The sequence below is a fragment of the Danio rerio genome, chromosome 6 (assembly GCF_052040795.2).
Source record: "Danio rerio strain M-AB ecotype USA chromosome 6, GRCz13ab, whole genome shotgun sequence".
NCBI classification, from domain to species: domain Eukaryota; kingdom Metazoa; phylum Chordata; class Actinopteri; order Cypriniformes; family Danionidae; genus Danio; species Danio rerio.
This window is the reverse complement of record NC_141026.1, coordinates 39640475-39667285: the sequence shown is the minus strand read 5'-3', so window position 1 is coordinate 39667285 and position 26811 is coordinate 39640475. Positions and strand designations below refer to the sequence as shown.

The 26811-nt window shown below is 35.4% G+C and overlaps 3 protein-coding genes across 5 annotated transcripts in view; 2 read left to right on the top strand and 1 right to left on the bottom strand.

Moving 5' to 3' along the window:
- jade3 (jade family PHD finger 3) overlaps window positions 1-8347 on the top strand; it is a 34261-nt gene extending 25914 nt beyond the window's left edge. For all 3 annotated transcript variants that reach the window (XM_087255024.1, XM_087255023.1, NM_201652.2), the window contains 3 exons: window positions 1174-1632; window positions 3928-4045; window positions 6993-8347. In XM_087255024.1, the coding sequence (XP_087111150.1) occupies window positions 1174-1632; window positions 3928-4045; window positions 6993-7828 (1413 nt within the window). In that variant the 3' untranslated portion in view covers window positions 7829-8347. The remainder of the gene's footprint in view (window positions 1-1173; window positions 1633-3927; window positions 4046-6992) is intronic.
- Window positions 1-26811, bottom strand: part of LOC147836428 (uncharacterized) — a 719152-nt gene that overhangs the window by 573656 nt on the left and 118685 nt on the right. The gene's annotated exons all lie outside the window — the stretch shown is intronic.
- plcxd1.1 (phosphatidylinositol-specific phospholipase C, X domain containing 1, tandem duplicate 1) lies at window positions 17341-26618 on the top strand. The gene is made up of 7 exons (XM_087257631.1): window positions 17341-17822; window positions 18132-18252; window positions 21125-21267; window positions 22068-22196; window positions 22349-22504; window positions 23011-23191; window positions 25379-26618. The coding sequence occupies exons 2-7, from the start codon at window positions 18141-18143 to the stop codon at window positions 25633-25635; spliced, it is 978 nt and encodes a 325-aa protein (XP_087113757.1). The 5' UTR covers window positions 17341-17822; window positions 18132-18140; the 3' UTR covers window positions 25636-26618.

The following is a 26811-nucleotide window of genomic DNA, read 5'->3' as shown; positions in this document are numbered from 1 at the left end:
ATTTACTTAAAATAGAAATACCGTAAGTAATAAGTATGGATTAAAAAAAAAAAGTATTTATATTTTATTTTCTGTTACCATAAAATGTGAAAAAATAAAGTAGAAAATAAAAGCAAAAGAGAGACAACTTTTATATTTTATGATTACAATTTCCTGACTTGCTGTTATAGAAAACAAAATGTGTTTTCAAAGCAGTGGTTGCTCAAAACTAAAATAACCAGGGTATCCGCTGGGTCTTAAAAAGTCTTACATTTCAAGATCAAAATTTTAGGCCTTAAAAAGTCTTAAATTCACCAAAATATTTGGTAACACTTTACAATAAGGTTCATTAGTTAATGCATTTACTAACATGAACTAATCATGAACAACACATGTACAGCATTTATTAATCATAATTGAACATTTACTAATGCATTATTAACATCCAAGTCCATGCTTGTTAACATTAGTTAATGCACCATGAGTTAACATGAACTAACAATGAACTACTGTATTTACATTAACTAACGTTAACTAACATGAACAAATACAGTAGTAAATGTATTGTTCATTGTTTGTTCATGTTAGTAAATGCTTTAATCAACATTAACTAATGAACCTTATTGTAAAGTGTGACCAAATATTTTGTTGTAGGTCTTCAATAGTTTTAAATGGGTCTTAATTTTCCTTTGTCCACATAGGTCAACACACGTCAAATCACCATCATTCCATTTCAATGAAAATTTAAGCAAAAGTTTATTTACTAACTCTATTTCTATTTATAAACGTGGTTTCATTATGTTCCTTACAATAACATTTATTTTTCTTGTTTTAACTGGGCCATTAGAAAAAATCCTTAGCATTTAGCATTGTGTAAGTCTGAAGTTTTAATAATAATGGTCTTAATAAGTCTTAAAAAGTCTTAAATTTGACTTGATGAAACCTGTAGAAACCCTGAATAACACCTACTACTAACGCCTAATTGTAACAGTAAGACTATGATTAAAATGTTCAGCATAAAATATTATGTAAAACATAATCGACCCAAGTTTATATCGAAATATTATTTCTATTCAAATATTTGCTCTTTATTTTTTGTAAAAATATTTTTATTCAGTTCATTTAAGTAATTTCCATAAGTTCATGAATAAATGATCAAATATATAAAATAAAGGTTATTGTATTGTCTTCCAGTGTTCGGTTAAGAACTGCACCATACCTTTCCACGTCACCTGTGCCTTTGAGCACAGCCTGGAGATGAAGACCATCCTGGATGAAGGTGATGAAGTCAAGTTTAAATCCTACTGCCTAAAGCACAGCAAACCCAAAGCAGGAGAACCGGGCTTGAGTCCGGCCCGCCACAAACCTCCAACCGAGACTGACAAACTGAGTCTGAGGGCACAGAAGCTTCAGGAGCTGGAGGAGGAGTTTTACACGTATGTCCATCCTGAAGAAGTGGCCCATGACCTCAGCCTGCCGCTCCACCTGCTGGATTTCATCTTTCAATACTGGAAGATGAAGAGGAAAAGCAACTTCAACAAGGCCCTGCTGCCACCTAAAGAAGATGAGGAGAACCTTCTGCTGCAGCCACAGGAGGACAGCATTCATACACGCATGCGCATGTTTATGCACCTGCGCCAGGACCTGGAGAGGGTGAGGGTTTTGAAGCCTGAGTCACATTGTTTAGCAGTGTTTTTGCTGTTTTTGTGCGTTTGTTTGACTTTTAAAAGAAAACTTCACTTTTCTTTTTAAATAGTTTCATTTTACAAATCATCTAGAAAGTTTTTAGTACCATTTTTGAACCCATTCAGATGATATTCAGCTCTGTCAAGAGCACTTTTATCTTAGCTTACCATAGATCATTCCATCGAATTAGACCATTAGCATCTCGGTCAAAAATGGCAAAAAAAGTTTTGATAATTTTTAATTTAAAGATTGACACTTCTATAGTAACATTGTGTGCTAAGACTGACAGAAATTCAAGTTTGCTGTTTTCTAGGCTGATACGGCTCGGAATTATAGGAGTGTAATAGTCAGGGAACTTTACTGCCGTACCATGGTTGCAGCAGGTGCAATGATATTACCCAGTAACATTACGTAGTTACTATGGCAGGGCAATAAATCCATTTTCTCAATTAACTCGAGTGGGGCTGTGCAATTAATCGAAATCGAATCGTATTTGTGATTTGAAATGTTGCAATTAGCTAACACAAGGGGCAGCGATATGAAATGTGTATAATTTATTTCCCCCACCCAAAGAGAATGCGTGACTGCCGTCTGTGTGTGATGGTCTTACTACCCAATTGAGTGAGCACACTTTCATTCTGCCCAATCAGAGTTGCGCAACAGAACTATGCGGAAAGCCCACAATAAAAACAAACAAACAGGACCGCACGGACAAGTGGGATGACGCCGTCTGCCGCTTCAGAAGCATTAATAGACGAATTAATGTCAAAGAAAAACAGCACAAAGCTAATATGGGAATCATAAAACAGGTCATTTGTAAGAGATGTCGCAGAATTGTTGCCACAGCTTGAGGAAATACAACAACCAGCACCTAAAAAAGCACCACAGACGGCTACATGAAGAGTGTCTTGCTAAAAACTCAACTAAAAGTATTGCCAGTTACGCTCAATCTAGTAGCAAGCAACAGCAAAGTACAATTTCAGAGTTGTGTGCAGCTGTTACACCATATGAAAAAACATCATGAAGGCACCAGGAGATAACTAACACCATAACTCACTACTGTCTGCTGTAGAGAAAAATTAGTGTTTCATTTCTGAATATTATAAACAGTTTTGAATAAAAGTTGAAGTTGGTGAATATCGTTTCAGTTCCCTTTTCACTAACAGTCACTGCATTTTAGCAGTAAGTAGCTATGCTACAAAATATTGAGCTGAAGCTTGACTACAAAGTTGAATCGCAAATTGAAATCGCAGTATCTGTCAAAAAAAAAAATTGCCATTAGATATTTTCCCCAAATTGCACAGCCCTAAACTTGAGCGTGTATTTTACATCAAATTGTTTGAATGAAAAATTTTTAATTTTTTTTTTACACATGCGATGCTTTCCTCTGGTCTCCATTTCTCCGAAAACCTAAAGAAAATCTTTTTAAAAAGATCACCCACCCCTACTAGTTACCTAGTTGGGGACTATCTTCATTATGTCATTGCGCCTCCTTGCATAACTCCCTGGTATGGCAGCTCTAGTTCATTGATTATTACGCCAGAATAATCATGACCATTTATCTACACTACTGTGTATTTGGACTAAATTTTGTGAATTATATTACAACTTCTATTATTATATTACATTTAGAACATTTGGTGTATTTACAGGTTTTCCTTTAATGACACTGCTGTTTTCAGAAGGCATTACTTCAGTTTTCAGTGTCGCATTATTTATCAGAAATCATTCATGAAGCAGGAAGCTTCTAATGTGCTGATGAGGAAACATTTCTTAGTGCTTTTACAAAACTCAAGATTTGGATCACTAGATTTTTGAGCCATTGACTCGATTATTTTTCCAAACAAAAACTGGTTAATAAATATAATTCGCTTTCCAACCATGGATGCTAGTTTTATCAATAAAACGCTAAATTGCTAAATAAAATAAATTAATTGCTAAATAAATGTCTTTTTTCATTTTAATATACAGTTATTATTAATAATAATAGATTTTTATTTTTAATAATTATTTTTTTTATCATTCTTTTTGTTTAATAATACTCATTGCAACTTGTTAAGATACCAAATGAGCAGTCTACTTCAAAAATAAGTTGTCAGTAAATCAGTAAATCTAAGCAAATAATCATGTATATACAAAATAAATGTGTGTATTTGAAGCATTAATAGTATTGTATGGTTATAATTCTATATTTTAAACCATCAATGTTTTTTTTTTTTGAACATTATGATCTTTATGCATATTTCTGTGTCATGTTGTCAGGTGAGAAACTTGTGCTACATGGTGAGTCGAAGAGAGAAACTGAAGCTGTCCCAGAGTAAAGCTCAAGAACAGATTTTCAATCTACACGTTAAGCTTGTCAACCAAGAGTTGTCTGCAGGTAACAACTAACTTGTATTTATATTTGTTGATTTGTTGTTTTGTAGTTTACTTACAGTGCATTTAACCCTTGTGTGCTGTTGGGGATGTTTTCATCCACTCTGAGGTGATTTTGAGTGTTAATTTTGCTGAAACACAGAGAAAGTTCAATTACATTCATCTTTATTTCTTTAGCACTTTTACAATGTAGATTGATTCAAAGCAGCTTCACATAAAAGATTATAGTTAATTGAAACTGTCAGTCCATTGAAGTTGTGGCCAATGGAATGATGTTTGGTGATGAATCTTATTTTGACACATATTTTGGGGAAATGCTTTGAAAAGTTTCAAAAACCTATATCAACAATACATTTTGGGCACGTTTATTATCCTTTTTTTTGTGATTGTGGCTGTTTTTGCCCCATTAACTTTCATTATAGCTACATTTTTTATAATAATAATACATTTTATTTATAGCGTTCTTTTCTCAGACCCAAAGCGCTACAAGGCGAACAGTAACAGTACCGTGCAAGGGATGATTTTGGTTGTACGATTATAGTCTAGGGAATTATTACGTGTATCACAGTTATTATGCAGTCATTCATTGCAAAATACTAGTTTAGAAAATCACATGAAAACTTCTTATATTTTAAATTGTTATCAGTAACCAATTAATACAGCACAAAATAACAAAAAATAAACAAAATAATCCATTTATCTTTGGACTTAAAAATAAGTGAAAAATGCTTTTGGGATTTAAACACAAGTAGTAATTTTACACTGAAAATAAATGACAGAACAAAAATAAATAAATAAATAGTTTTTGTCCAATGTAAATTTAAGCATCATATTAGTTAAGTATTTCCCTTTTAAATAGAACAAATGAAGTCAAAGACTGCTGAACACTTGTCTGAAAGGCACTAATATGCACGCAAACCACGTGCCTCCATTGGAAATAACGAACTTGCATGCGTGTAAAAGATGGGATATGTGAATGGCCCTTAGTTAAAAACCTCCTCAGCCATAGTTATAATAAGTCTTTGATCCAATGTGCGTGCGTATTGTGTACAAGCTCAGAACTTTAAACTAGCGCACCATTGGCATAACTTTAAGTTGCAGCAGTTTTGTTCCATGCAGAAATACGGTGTTGAGAAGCCTTCACGATTGATTAACCGTGACAAATTAAACCACGGTTAATATTAAAATCGGTTAATCGTTGCATCCCTGTAGCGTGCAGAACTGACGAGCGGGGTAGAACATGTCCACAACTAAAGGGGTGGGGGGTTGGAGATACAATCTAAGTCCAGATGCTGAACGAAGACTGCCCTGTGGGTGGGAGTGGCGAGAGTTACCAGGTCACAAATGTAGTCAGGTGCTAGCCTATGCACTGCTGTATACGTTAAAATCAAGGTCTTAAAATCAAAACTTGACTTAACAGGAAGCCAGTGAAGTTGCTGAAGTACAGGAGTGATAAGGTGGCGCAAGGTCGGCAAAGAAGTGTGTCAAAATATGATGTTATAAGGAGTTACAGTGTGTGAGAGACCTTCGCACACTTATCTTGATATGTCTGAGAAAATTAAAATTAGCAGCTCTCAGAATAGAGGTGGACAAACTGCAGCCCACTGAAAACTTTCATCCGGCCCTGCTTCCGAGTAACAGTTTAGTTTCAGAATTAGTAAATTAATGAATGAATACAAGTGAACGCCATGTGATGGCAGTATAGCACGCAGTAGTTAGTGCAACCAGTAGAATTAGGACACACTCTCAGATATTAAAATGCACTCGACCGTTAATGACTGAAAATGAGAACGGCAAAAAGAAAAATTGACTCTGAATGTCGTGTGTTTAAGGAAGAATGGACAACACAATAATACTTCACCAATATCAGACAGAAAGCAGTAAGTCTAATATGCCAAGAAAGTATTGCTGTTTTTAAGGACTACAACCTAAGGGGCAGATCACAACGAACACGCATTTACAATCCAAAAACGCGAGGTGCACTGCCTTTCTGTTGACAAGAAAAAAAGGAGCGCTGTACGCTTTTTTTTATGTCGTCAGGCAACGACTGAATCAGCTGGGTATTTTGCGTGAGTGTTGCTGTTGATATTAATCTAATCTTATTTTCAAGCTTTATTTTCTAAAAGCCGTGCAAATTAGATTATTGTAAATTTGACTGAACAGTAAACTTTAAGAATTATTTTTAATGTGTTAATATGAGATTTTTTCTATCAGACATTATCTTTTCTATTTTCCACTGTAAAAATTATTACATCATTATTATATTTTATGAGGTTATTTTATTGTTTTATGAAGATTAAGTGATGATAAATATAATAAGCAGTGCAAATTCATTTGGCTTGTGAATTTGACTTACTAATAATTATTTTTTTTAAATCTGTTTTGTGTTAATGTGATTGTGACATGTTTCGGTCCGATATTACATGATCTATGCATACTGCCACTATAAATAAGTTATTTTCTGAAGGGTTTGACATGTGGCCCTTCAGTTTTGTTTGCAAACTTGATGTGGCCCTCGGGTATAAAAAGTTTCCCCACCACTGTCTTATAACATAGTAAGTGTAATCATGCATACACTATAATTTATTTTTATACTTCACAGAACTCTATATCTAAACCAGAAACAATTTTGTACAAGCCTATCTAAAGGGTTAATGCTGCCAGCTGATGATCAACAGTAAAAAATGACAAATTTGACCTCTTCCCAACAGGGAAAACCAGAAGCACTCAAGAATGCATGATTATACAGTGTCATGGCTTTATCAAAAATATCATATTGAAAGTCAATGGGAAAGTCAAAAACAGCCACAAACATAATAAAAGTGAAGTCCATTTGAACAACGCACAAGGGTTAAATGTTTATTTCAAAAGTGTTTAAAATTAAAGTCCTACTGGAGTTAAACTCGTAGAGCCAAAAAAGACTCCAGGCTGACCTCTGCTTCTATTGACAGGGCTTCCTGTGTCCTCTTCAATAGAGAACCTACTTTTCCACCCTCCTCCCAGAATAACCTTAAAACTCAAAATGCCCAAAGTACAGCTCGGTAACGGCAAAAGCAGCTCCAAATCCGGTAATGGACCCTTATGCCCGGATAACAGCTGCAACCTTTATGACACTAGTGAAGGAGGGATCGGTCAGGGCAAACCGCAGCTCCATCTCGGAAGACAACGAATAGAGGAGCGAATCAACGGTATCCTACCCGCCTCCATATACATCCGACGAGATGGCGGGACGCCACCGTTAGCGGTAAAACAATCAGGCAAACCATTAGCTCTGCACGCCGCCCTTCACGGTCAGTCATCCAACGGGAAGACCAAAAATGAAGCGGAAAAAACGCGGCAAATTAAATCCAACGGCATTCTAGACAAACCCATTCTCCAAAGAGACACTTCCTGCCTGGCGGCCAGCGAGAAAGACCCCCGCAGTGAGATTTCAGGGAAAAGTCAGCCATCGGGATTCCACAAAACCTCTCTTGAGCACTTCAGTCGATCTCTCAAGGAGGCCACTGTGAGTTTAGTACGGACCGAGGACCTTCGGACCTTTGAAAAGAACTCACGCAAGTCCTCCGGATTCTCAAAACCTCTTTCCACCGAGCGGCCGCAAGGGGGCGGCAGAGCGTCTCAGGAAAGCGATGGTTACTGTCCGGATGCAGAGCTCAGTGATTCTGAACCCGAAGCCAAAGGGAAGTGCAGGCAAGGAGGAAGGACTCAAAACCAGAGAGGAGATTATGTCAAGTCTGCCAGTCGAGCAAAACACTCTTATGGCTCTAGGACATCGGTGCAAAGGTGACAATCTTCAAAAAGCATTACAAACATCCCACTGCCACAAGTTATTATGGTTTCTTAGACTTCTGGTGGTACATCGGAAGTGCCAGATTCTAGTTTTCCTCTGTTGAGGATCATTTGTTTGCTTTTTGTTGAGTGCCAAAACATGGCTGGCTGGTTGGGGAAGTGAAGTTAGTCTATTTGTGTGTGTGTGTGTGTGTGTGTGTGTGTGTGTGTGTGTGTGTGTGTGTGTGTGTGTGTGTGTGTGTGTGTGTGTGTGTGTGTGTGTGTGTTGGGACTGATTTATCACTGTGTTTTCTATCCTGCCGATGTGTTTCTGCTGCCCTTGGACTCATGAGAGTATTATGGGTGGTGAAGCAGTGTTGTACATAAAAAGCAAGGTCGTTTTTTTAGACTGTACATAGTAGTTCGTGTTGAGACGTGGAAAACATTGAGGTGTTTTCCACGTACAGAAACATCATACTTTCTTACTGACATGCTTATGCAAAAAAAATAAAAGACTTGAGGACTCTGATCTGACAAATGATGATTGTTCTGACTGTTGCTGTTTCTATTATAGCCCTCAGTTCCTTCCTCTTTGCCTTTTCTTCCTCCTGCTTGCTGGTTTCTGTCATTTCTTTGCTGATGTTAAAGTTGGCATGCTTGAGCTGGAAGAGAGAGTGTGTTGGTGTGCGGCTGAAATGCAGTCTTCCATCTGTGTCTTTGGTGAGAGTGGAGAGTGAATGAAGCGTCAGAGCTTGATCTGTATATTTAGAATATATTTCAGTACAGTCTTTCTTTCTTTTTCTACTCAAATCTATTTTCTGTCACTTCTCAGCATCTGAGTCTTTTTTAATGTTTCAAAACACTATGAAAATGGCCTGTAATAAAGCAAGAATGCATTTTTTGTTTGGCTTTTAGATGTAGTATTTCACCACTAGACAAGTAACATGTTTTGGCTTAAACTCATTCATGTGTCCATCATTTGCAACACTGTATTAATGGCAAAAACAGACATTTATATACAGACATTTGTAATATCTTGTGCAATTTTGGTGATTTTTTTCACTACAAATGATCAAAGATTAAGTCAAAAACAGTTGAAGACAAAAAGAAAGTCTTTTTAGCTATCTAAAAAGTTATACAATGACCATTTTCATCTCAAGCAAATGCATCTTGATTGTAGAATGTTTTGATCTTTTTATTTCGAAAAACTAAATGCTTTGAAAACAGGTTTTTATGCAGTGCATGAAACTTTATGAATTTAAAACTATTGTTACTTTTATACCAATCAATATAGATTATGAATAAGATTATGACGATATAATAACCTTGGATAAAAATTTCACAGTTTATATATATATATAAACACACACACACACACAATATTAATTTTTTTATAAAAAAAACTAAGGATGTTTAATGCTGTAAAAGGTTTCATTTTCAAACAAATATTGTTCTTTTAAAAACTGTTCATTTATCAAAAAAAATAAAAAATCTAATTTTCACCAAGATATTAAGTTGCACAAAATATAAAAAAAAATGCTTATTGCTATTATTTTCATATGAGGCTGAAGACTGGAGTGATTTCTGCTGAAAATATCAAAAACTATATTAAAGACAATATTAACTATATTTACACAGGGTTTCTGTTGGGTCTTAAAAAGTCTTAAATGTCAAAATCCAAATTTTAGCCCTTAAAAAGTCTAAAACAGGTTTTAATTTTCCTTTGTTCATCTATAGCTACCCAATCTGGTCAAAACCCATATAATCACCAACAAATCCATCTCAATAAAACTATTTATATAAGAAGGGCATTTGTAACTTTTTTATGATAATGGTTTAATTTAATTAATTTCCTTACAATAATATTCGTTTTAAAGAAGGAATGCTCGGATCAGGATTTTTGCAGCTGATACCAAATACTGATTCCTTGTCATGGTGATCGGCCGATACCAAGTACCGATTCTGATGCTTCAAGCCTCATAATGCATAAAGCATTTTTCCTCCAAGTATGATCCTTAGGTGGAGATCTCTCCTTACCTAAGAGAATAAATGAAGGATGCTGCATATAATCTCTTAAACATGTATCTTATAACCATTTAGTGTGGACATGTCATGGTCAGAAGCAGCTTTACACCAAATAATAGTTTAAAAACAGATAAAAACACTGGTAAGAAAAACAACTAACAAAGCAATTTAGAAACATTGCAAATGATGGAAGAATTCAACATGTTTCAATCAAGAAAAAGTTTAGAGTGCATATTTGATGCATACGAAGTTAAACCTATAAATACATATTTATTGCAGCAAGTATATGACAAAAAGTATTAAATATTCAAGTTTAAAAATATTAATAAAAATGTTTATTTCGTTAAAATGTTCAGTCAGGTTTTAGTGAACTTGTAATATTGTCAAAAATACAGAACTTTCAGTTCTTCTATATGTAAAAAGGCCTAAATAAATACAAAACCATTCCAATATTTTGCTCTCAAACTATCATCTGGTTCCTCTGTCTGTACACTCATAAACAAACACCTGCCATTGGGTCATAAAATTGACCAGATTGGTGAGTACCTTTCGAGTCATAAAATGATTCTCCAGATGATCGATCGGAGGATCCCTGTTACTGCTGAGGACAACGACCTGGACAGATTGTTGTGCATAGATTTAGTTTATTATAGTTTTTAAAACTTTAAAAGCATTTGCCTCACAGCAAGAAGGTCACTAGTTCAAGCCTCGGCTGGGTCAGTTGGCTTTTATGTCTAGAGTTTGCATGTTCTCCGTATCCTCCGGTTTCCCTCACAGTCCAAACGCATGCAGTACAGGTGAATCGGATAAACTAAAATTGACCGTAGTGTATGTGTGTGTGTGGATGTTTCCCAGTGATGGGTTGCAGCTGGAAGGGTATCTGCTGTGTAAAACATATGCTGGATAAGTTGCCGGTTCATCCCCCTGTGGCAACCCCAGATAAATAAAGGGACTAAGCAAAAAAAAAAAAAAAAGTGTAAGGATACAGGTCAAGCTAGCTTGTTTTTACACAACATTTTAAAATATTTTGCTAAGAAATAGCCAAAATATAATTTTTTTATTAATAATGTTTTATTAAATGTATTCAATTATAATAATTTTTTGAAAGGGCAAATAAAAATCTTTTCCATCTGGGCCATTTGAAAAACTCCTTAGCCTTTAGCCCTTTATGAGTCTAAAATTTCATTCATAATAGTCTTAAAAAATGTCTTTTGAAAGCCTTAAATTTAACTTGGTGAAACCCTGTAAATATATGAGCATTAATAATTTTCTGTTTCTGTATTTATCAAATGAATGCTTTGCATAAGCGAATTCACAATCCAAACTGGTGTACATGTTTGCCACTTCAGATCGTCAGGTCACACAGATCATGTTCATGTGAAGCTTTAAAGCAGTGATTAGCGTTCTGTCATTTTTCTTCAACCTCATTCTTCTCCCAGAGCCTCTGGCTAGTCCAAATGGAAGTGTTCTCTGCAGTTTTATTAATCTTCTCCGCTCCAGAAACCACCATTTCAGCACTCTGTGGAGTTTCCTCGGGCTGCACCTGCCTCCTGCTGTCAACAAGCAGAGAACGCCATAATCACTGAATCATTTACATTTTCAAGAGCTTTAACACAGAGCCTGCGCTTGATAATAATGATGATCGCTGAACAATTTCATTTCTTCATTCTTAAATGTGTTATGTAAAGTCATGGCTGCTTTGTTACCCTCATAAATAAGCTTATCTCTTCAATCATATTAACCTGAAGAACAACTGTGTGTGATTTATGATGGCAATCAAACTTTTCCAGTTTCCCTCACTGGCGTAATTCAACCTAAATTAGTTTCAAGTATGGACTGTTGGTCTAAACTCTTTATATTCCCTTTATACTGTCAACATTTAGACCAATTTGAAAGTTTTTGGAGTGTGCACTGTAAAACTCTAATAGCAAGAAGACAAGACAACAATATTTTAATGCTGTCTTAACTTATTTGAATAAGTTTATCAGGTTTTAACAACATAATTTAAGTTATACTAAGTTTAACTCTATATTTCGATCTAATTGGTGTAAGTAGAGATGACTAGAAAAGTTCATTTGATTCAACTAAAAATGTTACAGTGTGTAATAATAATGCTCACCTGTCAGCTGATGTTCATTTCAAGCTTTAACCAGGTTATCTTCAGACTCAACTGTCTTCTTTTGGTTGAGCGGCTGCTGTGTTTGCGGCTCGGGCAGGACTTCATTGCTGCCTAAGGCTTATTGATCATTTGAGGAAAAAGCTGAGTTTGACTGCGGTGTTAAAACAGCACAGCACTTGCTCTGTTAAAAGAGAAATATAAATCATAGACACTAAAAGAAACATCCACAGCTTTAGGTAGTGCTAGCATAGAATCAGACAGCCATTATTGCAAAATAAGGTGCTAAATGTACAGTATGTTTGATTAAATTCAAGTCTTTCACAAAACAGATGTGCAATAATATTTAATAATGTTTTCAATTTTATTATTATCCCACCGATTTTTGGGGGGCTAATATACTGATATAAGGGAGTAAAAAAGTACAGATATCGGTATATTGGCCGATATTCTTTATATGCATATTAAAGTATGAGTCAAAGGAACACTTACTCGTTATCGGCCGATAAATGCTATTTTCAATGTTATCGTTATCAGTCTGATGTCGAAGTTAGGCCGATATTTTTAAGTCGATAGATTATGTAATTGTACCGAATTGCCTGCCTCATGGATGCATTGGTCGAACTTGTTCAGACTTGTCCAGTGCACTATAATGGAGCTCACCTCACATTGATTATTTCTTTAAAGTCCACCCTTTCTTTGTGTGGTATTGCTGTGCGTTAATAACTTAGTAAGTAACCATAATCCCTATTATAGATATGTTTGATAGGGTTTCTTGTGGGCTTCTTTCACTGTATTGACATTACACTTTTCCCCATTCAAATAGATACAAGTGACATGTCATGTGTTTTCTTTAGACTTTGGCTTTGCATGACTAAAATAGGTTTAAATCAAAACATTAGCTGAATAAAAAAAAATACTTCAGCCATGATGTCATCCATCCTCCAGCATGCAAAACTAACTTTAGTATTGATTCATGATTTTACGAAGTTTTGATTCAGCATTTTTTTTTTCTTGCGCTCTCTCATGTGCAGGTGAATGCAGCGCGTGCAAATGGCAGATCTGCGTGAACGGCTGCCCAAACAGTTTGAGCCACTTATCAGAATTTTGGGAATTATTGGCCTGACAAATTCGGCCAAGCCGCCACTCATTTGAGTTGAGAAATTATTAGTTTATGATCACTTTTTATTCATATCACACATTAAAGTTAATTTTATATACAGTCATTGTGTACACAACAATTTCTGGGCTTGCTGCATAATAAATACCAAAATTTTAACAATTTATAAAAAAAATGAAAAACTTTCTGGCTGTCGGATATTAGGCATGGACATATATATAGCGATCGTGATTTTCGAACGTATTAAATCGCTTTGTAAACGTTTATTATTAACATTTCATGAGTCTCCCCGAATAGAGCGCTTGGACCCGGAAGTCGCTTCACGTGATGTCAAACTTAACAAGTGGGTACTGCATCTTTAAAAAAATATATATGATTCTTGGTACCAGCAATGCCAAGTTTAACTGGTCTGGAAAACCAGTTTGAACCTGTAATCCTATGTTTATTAAGCCACCATTGTGGTAAAGGGTCTTTGTTTCAATAGTTACTTATTTACATCTGTTCTCTGTTCTGTTGATTACTCTCAGTGAGTGTATATTAGTTTAATGATTTATGTCAATGTCTTAATTCAGTGTAATTAAGCCTTAGTTAATTCCTGTGACCTCCTGGGTGATTCTAGTAGGACTTAAAATAAAGAGTGTGTGATTGGAATCTTCTGGGTGTACAGCCAAAAAAGCAGAGAACAGTAGGCATTCTCATACTAAAAATACCCAGATTACCTGCCACTTCTTATAAGATTCACATTTGATGGACACGTGTACTTCTCTATGGGGCCACAGAAGAGTCACGCGACTAACATTCATAGTACACACATTCATACTATATTGAACATGCTTTTTCAATGACCAAGTTTTTTTGGGACAAATCTAATACCTACTATGCATGTAGTAGGCACTTTTGGATGCAGTGCGAGTTTAAAGCAGCTATGATCAGTCTGCTTTAAAACACCCGTGTAATTTGAGTAAACTCTGTGACCTTATTCAGCCAGGTGTGTTTGACTAGAGCTGGATCTGTACTAGAAACTAGATCGCCATAAAACAAACTGGATGAACCCGTTCACGTGAGAATAGAAAGAAGATACCTCCAAATCGGATTGTCAACACCTTTTAACATAAACATATTAATCTTGCAAGCAACATATATTGAATAATCAATCAGCTCTGGACTTGAACAATAAATAAAACTCTTAGGAGACTTTTTTTTAGAATGCACAATGCCTTGAAAATAATATATAGATGCACATTGCTGTTCATAAATATGGGACTTGTAAGTTTTATATATTTACACATAAGTTAATACTTTTATTTAGCAATGATTAAACGTAGCAAAACCCACCAAAAATGTGTTTAATCTTGGCTTAAAAAAGGCATTGTTTTGTTTGTCAGTGAACAGACGTCTAACAATAGTCCAAAAATAGACTAGATGAGATAGATTATTTGATGACGAGTCTATTTTTTAGACTATTTTAGCCATCTAGATTCATTGACAGCCCAAATTTAGCCTTGTTGTAGTCAAGATGTCTAGTTAAAAAACAGAAATGCTTGCTGTGTAAAAATATGGGGCTAGTAAATTGATATATTTTCAGATAAATGAATACTTTTGTTTAGCAATGATCAAAAGTAGCAATACATATCAATACATGTTGTGTTTAATTAGACATTTAAAGAACATCTTGGCTTTAAAAAAAGGCAAAATTTTGTCTGTCAGTGAACAGACGTCTTCTAACAATAGTCCAAAAATAGACTAGATGAGATAGACTATTTGATGACTAGTCTATTTTTCAGACTATCTTAGCCGTATAGATTCACTGACAGCACAAATTTAGCCTTGTTTTACTCAAGGCGTCTCTAAACAAAATAGAAATGCTTGCTGTGTAAAAAATATGGAGCTGGTAGGTTTGACATATTTTCACAAAAATTAATACATTTACTCAGCAATGATCAGAAATAGCAATACATATCAATAAATGTTATGTTTAATAGACATTTAAAGACACATTTTGGCTTTAAAAAAGGCAACATTTTGTCTGTCAGTGAACAAACGTCTAAAATAGTCCAAAAATAGACAAGACGAGATAGACTATTTGATGACTAGTCTATTTTTTGTACTATTTTTAGCCGTCTAGATTCACTGAAAGCCCAAATTTAGATTTGTTTTAGTCAAGACGTCTATTAAAAATGCTTGCTGTGTAAACATATGGGGCTAGTAAGTTTGATATATTTTCACATAAATTAATACTTTTACTCAGCAATGATCAAAAGTAGCAATACCCATCAATAAATGTTGTTTAAGAAACATTTAAAGACAGATCTTGACTTTAAAAAAGGCTACATTTTGTCTGTCAGTGAACAAAAATAGTCCAAAAATAGACTAGATTAGATAGATAATTTGATGACTAGTCTATTTTAGGACTATTTTAGCCGTCTAAATTCACTGACAGTCCAAGTTTAGCCTTGTTTAAGCCAAGATATCTATTAGAAAGAAAGAAATGATTGCTGTGTAATGCGCTATATGCACACAGACTTTTAATTTTCAGCCAGACAGCCCAAGGGCTTCCGTGAACTGTCTTTCCATGACAAAATTGTCACGTTTTAGATCTGATTTCTTTAAAAATTAGTGATCTTCACTTGCCTGTTAGTTAAACGACATGAAGTGGATCTCAGATCGGACAAGAAGTACTGCATAAAATTCCATTTCCCTCATCCATGTCTTTATAACATGACAGTTTATTTGACCCCAGTATTTTCAGTGTAATTTCTGCCCTAGCCTGTTGATACTGACGGAGCTAGTGGTTACAACGGTCGTTCATCTCGTTTTAGGCTTGACCAACTAAATGAACGCTTAAGTCTATTTAACTGAATGTATTGCAATTACAACCTTGTGAAATTAAAAAGTCACATTAAGCTTTCGCCAGAAGTTTATCTTTGGCTTTAAAACTCTAGCTGCATAGAGCTCATTACCTCAACAATAATCTGATGTCAAATAACAATATTTGTAAATATCCTAAACAAAATCATGTTTAGCAAATAATCAGCAAATAAAAGAGTTTAGATGCAAATAAAACCTCTAAGTGCAGTCTAAAATTTTCATCTGTAATTAGCATTTTTCTCAGCCATTGTGTGTTGTTCAGTAATTTTACTCTTATATAACATTATAAATTATTTTCATTGCCTTTAAAGTGAAATACCTGAACATAACCAGGATGTTGAGAAAAATGCTCATTTTATAGGAAAATGTCAGACAGGGTTTTCTTCATATGCTCTTTCTATCACACAAGAGCCATTTCAGTTTGGAGCACAATAACAGAATAACATCTACTTGTGTTCTCAATGAATGCAATAAACATTAGACTATTATTACAATTTGCATAATGTGCAAAAGCCCTTTTGTGCTATGAATGAAATACTGTATTGTCTGTTTTTCCAAACATTGTCTTTAAAATGGGGGTTTCATGGCATAATAAGACAAAGAAGCCCTTGGAGCCACTCCATTCTGTTCTTATGGAATTTCAGTTTAGTAAAAAGAAGGTCAACTGGAGTCAGATTAAGTTGGCTTTGTCAAACTGAAAACAATGGAGCAGCACAGCTGAAATAAAAAGGTTCCATTGCTTCTTTATATTCATAATTCTTTCAAAGATTCTCTTTTAATGTAACAGATCAAACTGACCCGCATAATAGTGCTACAGAGATTCCTCTTGTATGTATGTACTCTGGTATTGGAGAAAAGTCCAGTGTCATCTCTAAACACTGTTTCTCTTACAACACTGAGGTCAGCAGTTTAGCTTCAGAGCAGCAGAGAAGAGCTGCATCACCAGTCCTAAAAACACAGCGAGTAGATTTAAACTTACTTACCCAACCGAGCGTATTCTGTATTAAAGAATGACTCTATATTGACACAGTCATTTATCACGTGCTCCATTGTCTCTTTAGAAAGTACAGTAGCATCTGCCAAATAAATTAACCCCTCGTTCGCCTTCCCGCATGGCACTTTACTAATCCTACTATGGGGAAGGTTTATGAATATGTATTAAGGAAGGCTGACGACGCTTCCTATTAGCCCAGCCAGTTCCTCTACTTAATATTCATGAGGCAAGTTTGCCGTCTCTCCATCGCGAAATCATTTCCTCCTACGGGAAAAAAGCGTCTCCTTACGTCATTAATATTCATAAGTCAAATTCAGCAAATCGTTTCGTTCTGCTAGCCTGAACGTCTAGTCACGTAATTAATATTCATGAGCAAATCCTTCACCGTAGTAGGATTCTATAACTGTCAGACTGGCCGGGTGGAGAATGCGGTGGACAAGTGCGCGGTTTCTATCATCATTTATACCTCTGAAATCGCTCCAAATTGTAACTTATCTTAACGTAGTGTTTAGAATCGTTTGACGAATGAAATGAGAAGGAAAGTGTAAAAATAACTTAAACGTTATCATCATTTTACGGAGAAGAGAGAGTTTCTTCCGGACTGTTTCGGTTATCAACGCGGGATTTTCTTGTGGATACCCAGCCCTGTTCAACCTTGTACCGCCAATGATAAGTTCAGCATCGCGTAGCGTCCACTTGACTTTTCCACGACCACCATGGTGCTTTGGGAGCTTGTAAAGTGGACGAATATTATCTCGTTTCTTCGCAGCCTTCGAGTCCTCCAGCATCAGCGTCTGTCTGTTGAAGCCGGTTTAACCTTACTCACGTGGAGCTAATTAAAATAGTTAATTTATGTAATATTCGTCCTGGATTTAGAAACAAAAAGCCTGGTAAATACTGATATTTTGTAACTCATCGTGATATTTCACATCATTTCATTTGACTGAGATCCTACATTTGAATATACTTCAGTGTTTTCCCTGCTAAACAAACCTCCATGGATTTCCATGCTCGTCCAGACTGGTTTGATGTTGGTTTAAGATGATGTTGGTCATTGATGAAGCTGTCTTGTTTCTGGTTAAGCTATATTACCTGGTCACTCAAAGATAGTCACATAGTAATAATTATTTTAGATATTTCCCCAAAGTTCGGAAATTATAGGTTACATGTCATTCAATCAACTCTTTACATTTTGACAGTAATCCAAGATGACATCGGAGGTCAGTCAAGTGTCATTGAGTGAGCTGCCGATGGACAACTGGATGGCCCATCTGCCCAGTGCACTGTGGGATACCCCTATCTGTTACATGGCTATTCCAGGTAATTAAGCACACATATTCATTAATACATTCATGCATGAAGACTGCTGTTTCGTATTATGCACCTCTGAGTATTGAAAATTTAGATTTTTAAAAAATGTTCTGTGTTGTGACATTTTTTATGGTTAAATGTAAATCCACAGCTTTGTATTGTAAGGTTGTGTACACACTTGTAGTTTGGTGATTTTGGTTTAGACCAAAATAGCAAGTTTTTTTCTTAGGCTTGGTTTCAAAGACTAAACCAGGATTAGGGCACATTTCAGTAGACATCTCATTCATTCATTCATTCATTCATTCATTCATTCATTCATTCATTCATTTTCTTTTCGGCTTAGACCCTTAATTAATCCGGGGTTGCCACAGCGAAATGAACCGCCACCTTATCCAGCATATGTTTTGTGCAGCGGATACCCTGCCAGCTGCAACCCAACACTGGGAAACACCCATACACTCTCATTCACACTCATACACTACGGCCTATTTAGCTTATTCAATTCACCTATAGTGCATGTCTTAGGACTTGTGAGGGAAACCGGAGCACCGAGAGGAAACCCATGCAAACACGGGGAGAACATGCAAACTCCACACAGAAATGCCAACTGACCTAGTCAGGGCTTGAATCAGTGACCTTCTTGCTGTGAGGCGATCGTGCTACCCACTGCGCCACCGTGATGCCCTAAGGACATTTCAGTAAATTTATTTAAAAATAAAAATAAAATATTCCTATTGTTCATCTTGAGACTTAACAAAGGCACGGATATATTGTACAACGAGTCAGTAGAAGTTCAAAAAGCTCAGACTTACATTTTAGATTAGGTTTAAGCCTTGTCTATGAAATCAAAGTAATATGTTTAATCCTGGTTTGCTTAGCATTCTCACTGTCATTTATAAAGTCAGTGTGAACCAGAGGTTCTTACTCTCTTTACCTCAGTAGTGTGACATATTTCTGAATAAAACAGAATGTTCACTTAAGGGAGGAGATATATTACCTTGTTCCACTTTGTCATCTCTCACTTGAAGAAAACTAATAGTTAGGGAGGAGTGGTTAAGAGTTTTCTGTCAAAGCCTTCAGAGTGATGTCATCAGTGAAGGAATGACATTCCAGAGCATTCAGATTTTACTAACTCGCACAGATTAGCGAGCTAACAATTTAAATTTCACAGGGATTTTAAGATCCACTTAAAAATTACAAGACAAATTTTAGTTTAATTTATGACATATTTTGCAACAGAACTTACCGAACATCCAAAACAATGCTGTATGGTGGACTATATGCTCAATGCTGACTTGAAGAGCTTTTAAAAATTGTTAAAGAGCCCCTATTATGGGTTTTTGAAAATGACCGTGTGTAACACAGCTCTAAGTAAAGTGAAATATCCAGCTAAGGCTCAAATCTGAAAGTGCACAGTGTTAAAAACAATTGATTAATCTATAAAAGAGTTGACTCAAAGTGCTTCAAATGATTCGTCTTGATAATGAGTCTTTAGCCGTTTTGGTGTGACGTCGATTCGAAACTTAAGCTTTGCCCAATTGTTGTGCGCGCAAACACGGGAAAATTTAAACCCCCTGGCCCCGTCCACAAACACAGTAGCAGGAAAAAGAGGAAGACAAACACTGTAGTAGATCCCGGTTAAATCAAGTTGTGTAGACGCGGTGCTCAGCTAGATATTATTGGAAGTGTGAGGTGAAGGTTAGAGTTATTTTCTCTACCAAAACATGAAACTGTGAAGAGTCAGTGGTTGAGGTCATTTTTCTAATGCTTACAATGGGGGATTCATTGGCCGTTTGTTAAAGGAAGGATCAGTAAGACTATTGATGTATGGGACTTTATCTGAGCTTGACAGGAACTTTACAGTGCACAGTTCATGGATCAGTTTCTTCCTCCATTTCACAGGTGTAAGTAAGTGTGATTATGAAATATGTGAAATGGTTGCCTCCTTGTTTTTCTCTAACTGGCAAACTATGTATTTAATTGTGTTTTGTTACTTGTAACTGCTTGTACTGTATCTGGTTAACTCTTTATATTCTCATATCATGTCTAAAACCACTTTGATAACGTGATGGGTACTGCTTTGTTTACGGATTTAAATGCGTTTGTGAGCTCGTGATCCACTGCCGTTTGTCATTGCTATGGCCACCGTCAGCTGTTCCTATACACGTGCAGTGGTCAAGTTTCAGAATAGTTCAGCATTTGCCACTGTGTGCATTAATACTGAATTTGTGTCACTGTTTTTACTTAAATAGCAATATGCTGGAGTTTAATTGCATTGCTTTAATGCACTCCTGCATTGGGCTTAGGAGGGGTTTGGAAACAAATGAATCGCTGAACGAATCATATGGGAGTCATTGGGATAATTAGGTAAAAGTAAATGTGTATTATAAGACAATGAAAGTGTTTTTTGACCTTGCATGCATATCAGCTTGTTGTTGGAGACCCCCGAAACCAAAATATGACCCGTTTTAATGTATTTTAGGGGCTCTTCAAGGAGTCATATGAGTACTCATATGCTTGAGGTGTATATCTTTATTTTGGTCACATTTTGCAATGTCATGTCCTGTTTGTTTGGACGCAAACTAAAACCTTTCAGCAGCCTCGGTCTGCTCTTTTGGTGCGCAGGTTTCACAATTATTTAGATAAACCACAATCACACTACTGTGTGTTTTAACTCAAACAAGTCTGACGAGTGTAAAATAAATAGTCTACCTATATGAGCATGCAATCACTTCAAGAAAGTGACCTCAGTTCCAATTTTACATTGACCACATGTCTTATTTATTTATTTTACAGTCTTCTTATATTCAGTAGTTTGTTTATTTGCTAAGTTTTGTGTAGTTTCTTGGTGTTTATGGTCATGGTCTATGTGGGTTTGCAGGAAGCCATAATGCCATAACTTACTGTCTGGATAAGAATGACCGTTCCCCAGTGGACCTTACCCAACCAGATATGTTGCAAAAGCTGGACAAGTACATGAAACCCATCATAAGACCATTTGTTTACAAGTGGGCAATAGCACAGGTATGTAATTGCCCTGACTGACATTAATATTTTATTACGTATTATTTTATATTTAAATTTTTAATTTACTTGATTAATATTTATCATTTTTTTGTCATATTTATCCGTTTTTTTATTCTAACTTCAATGGAATGAATATAATCATCAACATTGATGTTTATTAGGTGTTTTTGTACTTATTACAAAACGTGTTACGCATTAATTATGTATGCATTACTGGAACATCTTTGACAGCATCTTTACAGTTCACATTTCTTTTTAACAAATAGTAAATTGCCTGTATTCATTGAAAGCCCTGGTGATCTTCATATTCATATTTGACATGTTAAATCACTAATACTATACCACAAGAAAGCATAATCAAATCTCTTACCTCCAAATATGTTGACTTTGTCACATTTGAAAAGGCTAAACATAATGCAGTTGTGCTTTGTATGGTATCAAATCCCTGATGAGGTTATAGACCAATTTATGCCAGCATGCATCAGCAGATTCCTGTATTGCACGCGTCTTTAAAATCTATCAGCAAGAGAAGAAATAAATTGCCGTCTGATGTCCTGGAGAAATCCATCAAACACTCAGTGGCTTTGCTATAGCGAAAGCTCAATTAAATTGGATAGTTATGACAAAAGTAACATTGATGGATGGGCAGATTGTCTCAAATCTGTAGGCGCGATACGGAAATTGTATTTCACTTTTAATGCTTCAAACTCTCACTGTTTGTTTCTAGGAAGCCATTCAAGCACTATCGTTGCTGCACCTGCATTGTTAATGATTATGCTTTACATTATTTACTATAGGAGTCTTGCATTAGGGAGCAGTTAGATTGTGGAGTGCGATACTGTGACCTGAGGATTGCACATCGGCCTAATGACAGATCAAATGATCTCTACTTCTACCATGGGGTTTATACCACTATAACTGTGGAGGTAAGACAACCAACTGCACAAAATCATACAAGCTTTTCATTTTGTTGTCCAATGTGCTGTAGTTTAAATTTGTTTAATTTGAGTTTAATGTTTAAAGCATGTAAACAAACAGTTTTTTTTTTGAATGTAACCAGTGTATTGTGTCATTTCAGACTGTATTAAAAGAGATCAGAGAGTGGTTGGATGTTCACCCAAAAGAAGTGGTCATCCTCTCATTTAGCCACTTCCTGGGCCTCAGTCAAGAGCTTCACTCATTGCTTGTCTCAACTATAAAGAGTGTTTTTGATTCTAAATTGTGCCCTAAAATGGTAGGCATCTTTTTTTCTTCTTCTTCATTTTGGCCTTAGTAACAGTATATTTTCAATACAATTCTGTGATGATTTAAATACATTTTTAAAAAGCATGATTTCTGATGAGGTGACATAGTGGCGCAGTAGGTAGCGCTGTCGCCTCACAGCAAGAAGGTCGCTGGTTCGAGCCTTGGCTGGGTCAGTTGGCGTTTCTGTGTGGGGTTTGCATGTTCTCCTTGCGTTTGCTTGGGTTTCCTCCAAGTGCTCCGGTTTTCCCCACAATCCTAAAACATGCAGTATAGGTGAATTGGGTAGGCTAAATTGACCGCAGTGTAGGAGTGTGAATGAGTGTGTGTGGATGTTTCCCAGAGATGGGTTATGGCTGAAAGGGCCTCCGCTGCGTAAAAAACCTGCTGGATAAGTTGGCGGTTCATTCCGCTGTGGTGACCCCGGATTAATAAAGGGACTAAGCCGAAAAGAAAATGAATGAATGATTTCTGATGAATTTCTGATTTTTCTGTCAGGAGCGTGTAACACTACGGAAATTATGGAGTGAGGGTCATCAAGTTATCGTTTCCTATGAGCACAATACTGCCAACTGCAACAGAGAATTGTGGTCCCATATACCTTATTGGTGGGCCAACAAGTCCAAAGCTGAAGCACTGATCGAGGAATTTGAGCGTAGGAAACAAAATGGCCGACCAGGTAATACTTAAAGATATGGTATAAAAACTTACTGTAATAGTCTCCTTATTTTTATTTTATTTAAGAAATTGTTTTTTTATTCATTCATTTGATAAAAGCGCTACAGCCTACAGTATATTGTGGTGATGAAGAGCATGTTGACGTCATTTCGACTGTTTATCTAATTATTTATCTTTGGACAATTGATATTTTATTATCAAAAGTGGCTTTTGTTGTTGAAATTCGCATAAACTAAAATTATTAAATGCTTTAATAATTTATATGGTAACCAATGAAGTAATGGAACCTTATTCAGGGTTCCCACGCTTCTTGAAAATACTTAAATTTCAGACATGTATTCAAGGTCTGAAAAGTATTCGAAAGTACGAACACAGGTCCTTGAAAGTACTTAAATTAAAATTGAAATGTCTGTGCAATGGCGAAGTGGTTAGTGCATTGATACATGGTACTCTGGTGCTCATGGGGACCTGAGTTCGTTTCCCACCTAGGGTCCTATGCCTATCCTTCTCCTGCCTCTGCTCCCTATGCTTTCCTGTCTATACTTTCTACTGTCCTATCAATTAAAGGTGAAACCCCTGAAAAGATTATTTAAAAAAAAAAAAAAAAAAAAAAATATATATATATATATATATATATATATATATATATATATAAAAAAAAAAATATATATATATATATATATATATATATATATATATATATATATATATATATATATATATATATATATATATATATATATATATAATAACTAAAATTTGAAATAAACTTTGTTTATTCTTTTCAACAATTGTACCCAATAGGAGTAAATAAAAAGAAATTCTTAAATTAAAAATCTTATATTTAAATCTTGTACAATAACACATAATGCACATTTTACCAATATTTCACAAACCGCATTTGAACATCACCAGTATTGAATTTAACAAATATGTTTAAAGTTCTTTGTACATGACTTTTTAAAAATAGATTCTGTAAAAATAAAAAATTGTAAAAATGACATTTTAAATTAAATATTAAGTGTAAGGCAAATGTTAATATTAATAATAATTCCTTACATTTATATCTGGATTTATATCACATTTATATCATCTAGATGATGCGGCGGCAGCCATGTTGTGCCATACCGCTCACCACACATGGCTGATTGGTGGAGAGGAGATGAACCGAGGCCAGTGGGCAAATTTGGCCAGGATGACGAATTTGGTCATGGGATTTTTAGAGAGTCAGGACCTTGATTTAATGTCTCATCTGAAAGACGGCACTCAATTAGCAGTATAGAGTCCCCATCAATATATATTGGGGCGTTAGGACCAGTCATTGGTTAGGATCCACACAGACCGCAGGTTGAGCAGCCCCTGCTGGTCTCACTAACACTACTTTTGGCAGCAACCTTGCTTTTCCATGTGGTCTCTCATCCAGGTACTGACTGGCTTAGCTTTTCTGAGCTACTATGTGAGAGTTGCAGAGAGCTAGCTGCCAGCTAAGTACAGTAATTATGTTAAGTACAGTGATGGGCTTTTATGGCACTACATATGCTGAGGTATGAATTACAAAAGTGCTTGATTAAAAAATAAACGGTGCTTTAAAATGTCCTTAAAATCACCTGCTGTTGATGAAAGCATGGCAACCCTGCTTATTGTAATGTGTTACCTATTCTACTTTATTTATGGGCAATTTTTAATACATTGTTTATTTTGTAAACTATAAAAATCACTGCATATTAAAGTGATTTTCCCCCTGTAACAATACCTCCTCATAACCTGTTATTTCATGTTATACTTATGAAATTTTTATTTCTTTTGAATTATTAGTAATTTTATTATATTTTAAGAAATATATTTATTAAAAATATTAATTTTTCTTTATAAAACTATAAACCTTAAAAAATGTTTTTGTAATAGTTTCTCATGAGTTATTTTATTTTATTAGTTATTTTATTTTTTTGTGTTTAGGAAATTTCTTGTTTCTTATTTCTTATCTTTAAAAAAGTGAATTTATTTCCTTGTTAGTTTTTATTTTATTTTATAATATTGTATTTATTTTATAAATTGCTTATTTTACTATTTTGATTTTTAAAAAAAATCTTTGGAAAGATGAAAAGATGTTATGTAATTGTATTTGCTTAAAAATAAAAGGCAGTGAAAAGAAGAAAACATCAGTTCTCACATGTAATATTCTCCACAGGCGGCTTCTTTGTGACTGGCATTAATCTTACTGAAGACCTGAAGTACATATGCTCCCATCCCACAGAATCACTGAAGGATATGGTAATGTCCACATACCCCACGTTACTCAGCTGGGTCAAGCAACAGAAGCCCGGCTCCAACACCGGCTCCCTCAACATCATAGCTGGAGACTTTGTTACAGAAAGCCAATTCATACCAACCGTCATTGCACTCAATGAAAATCTCCTCAACAGGACCATTTTACCACAACCTTGATGCTCTTTTATTAGTTTGCAAAATGTATTTAACATTGAAAAAATAGTGTTTCTTGTTCATGTTTTTTTAACACTAGTCAACTTTGCACTTTTTTATTAGGGTGCTTACACATTAGACTTTATGCTGCGTCACCGCCATTCATTTCAGTGATGGTGCATTGAAACAAGAGTTTGCTCCATCAACCAAAAGCACTTTCCACACCTGTCTGTCAAATCAGAGAGCTCTATCTAATGTGTAAGCATTCTGAGGTTGATATAAATTTGAGTTATGGGTAGAATAACGTAATGCACTGACTTTTATGACTTGAATTTGATCATATTAAGCTTATTTATGCAGTCTTCTATATATACCTCGGATTTTGCAAAACAAAAATGGTAATTATATTTTAGGATGTCATTGGGAAGGTCCGGGTTAATACAACTTTAGCCTCAGACACAAGCACATTACTGGACACAATAAGTAATAATAATTTCACCATTTGCATGAGATTTGCTGAAGACTACTCAATGCAAGCCTGCACAAATAGGATTATCAAACACTCAGGATTGTTCAGTTATGATATATCTTTTCGACTTTGTACTGTGTGGAATGGCAATATGATTCCAGTAAGTACATGTCTGCATGGTGCATACAATCAGACGCATGTAGAGGCACTGGAATATTTTGTGGTTGTGCATATGTTCTCTGACACAGCATGCAGTTTAATCAATATGTATCAGTTGGCATTACAAACAAAAGTGCTTATATTAACTAATATTAATAGTTGGATGGAATTTAATATATTCGCATTTCTTACCTGAGGATTTACAGTGAATTAAACATATCCATAAATGTTATTAGATTTGTCTGCATTTCAGCTAAAATTGCTATCTAGCAAATTTGCCAGAGCCCTAAAGCTGTTCTGAAGTTTGTTTTATTCTATTTAATCTGTAAATGCATTCATTGTACGCAATAAACATGCACTTATGGTTGTGGAAACGTTATTTTAGGTCCAAATAAAGCCACTTTTTAGAGAAAACTAAACTTGCTTCTGTCAGGACACAAACAAGCAAAAAGGAGAAAGCTTACATGGTAAAAGATACTGTGCTGTTTTATTGATTGAAAGCATTTAGTCAAAGTTAACCTTTGACTGATGGTTTTGTGTTATTTTCCACCTCAAAATATGATAAGGTGATG

Coding starts and splice junctions, on each gene's coding strand:
- plcxd1.1 (XM_087257631.1), top strand. CDS start 18,141: ATGACATCGGAGGTCAGTCAAGTGTCATTGAGTGAGCTGCCGATGGAC. Junction 18,253..21,124: donor CTGTTACATGGCTATTCCAG/GTAATTAAGCAC, acceptor GTGGGTTTGCAG/GAAGCCATAATGCCATAACT. Junction 22,505..23,010: donor CTAAATTGTGCCCTAAAATG/GTAGGCATCTTT, acceptor TTTTTCTGTCAG/GAGCGTGTAACACTACGGAA.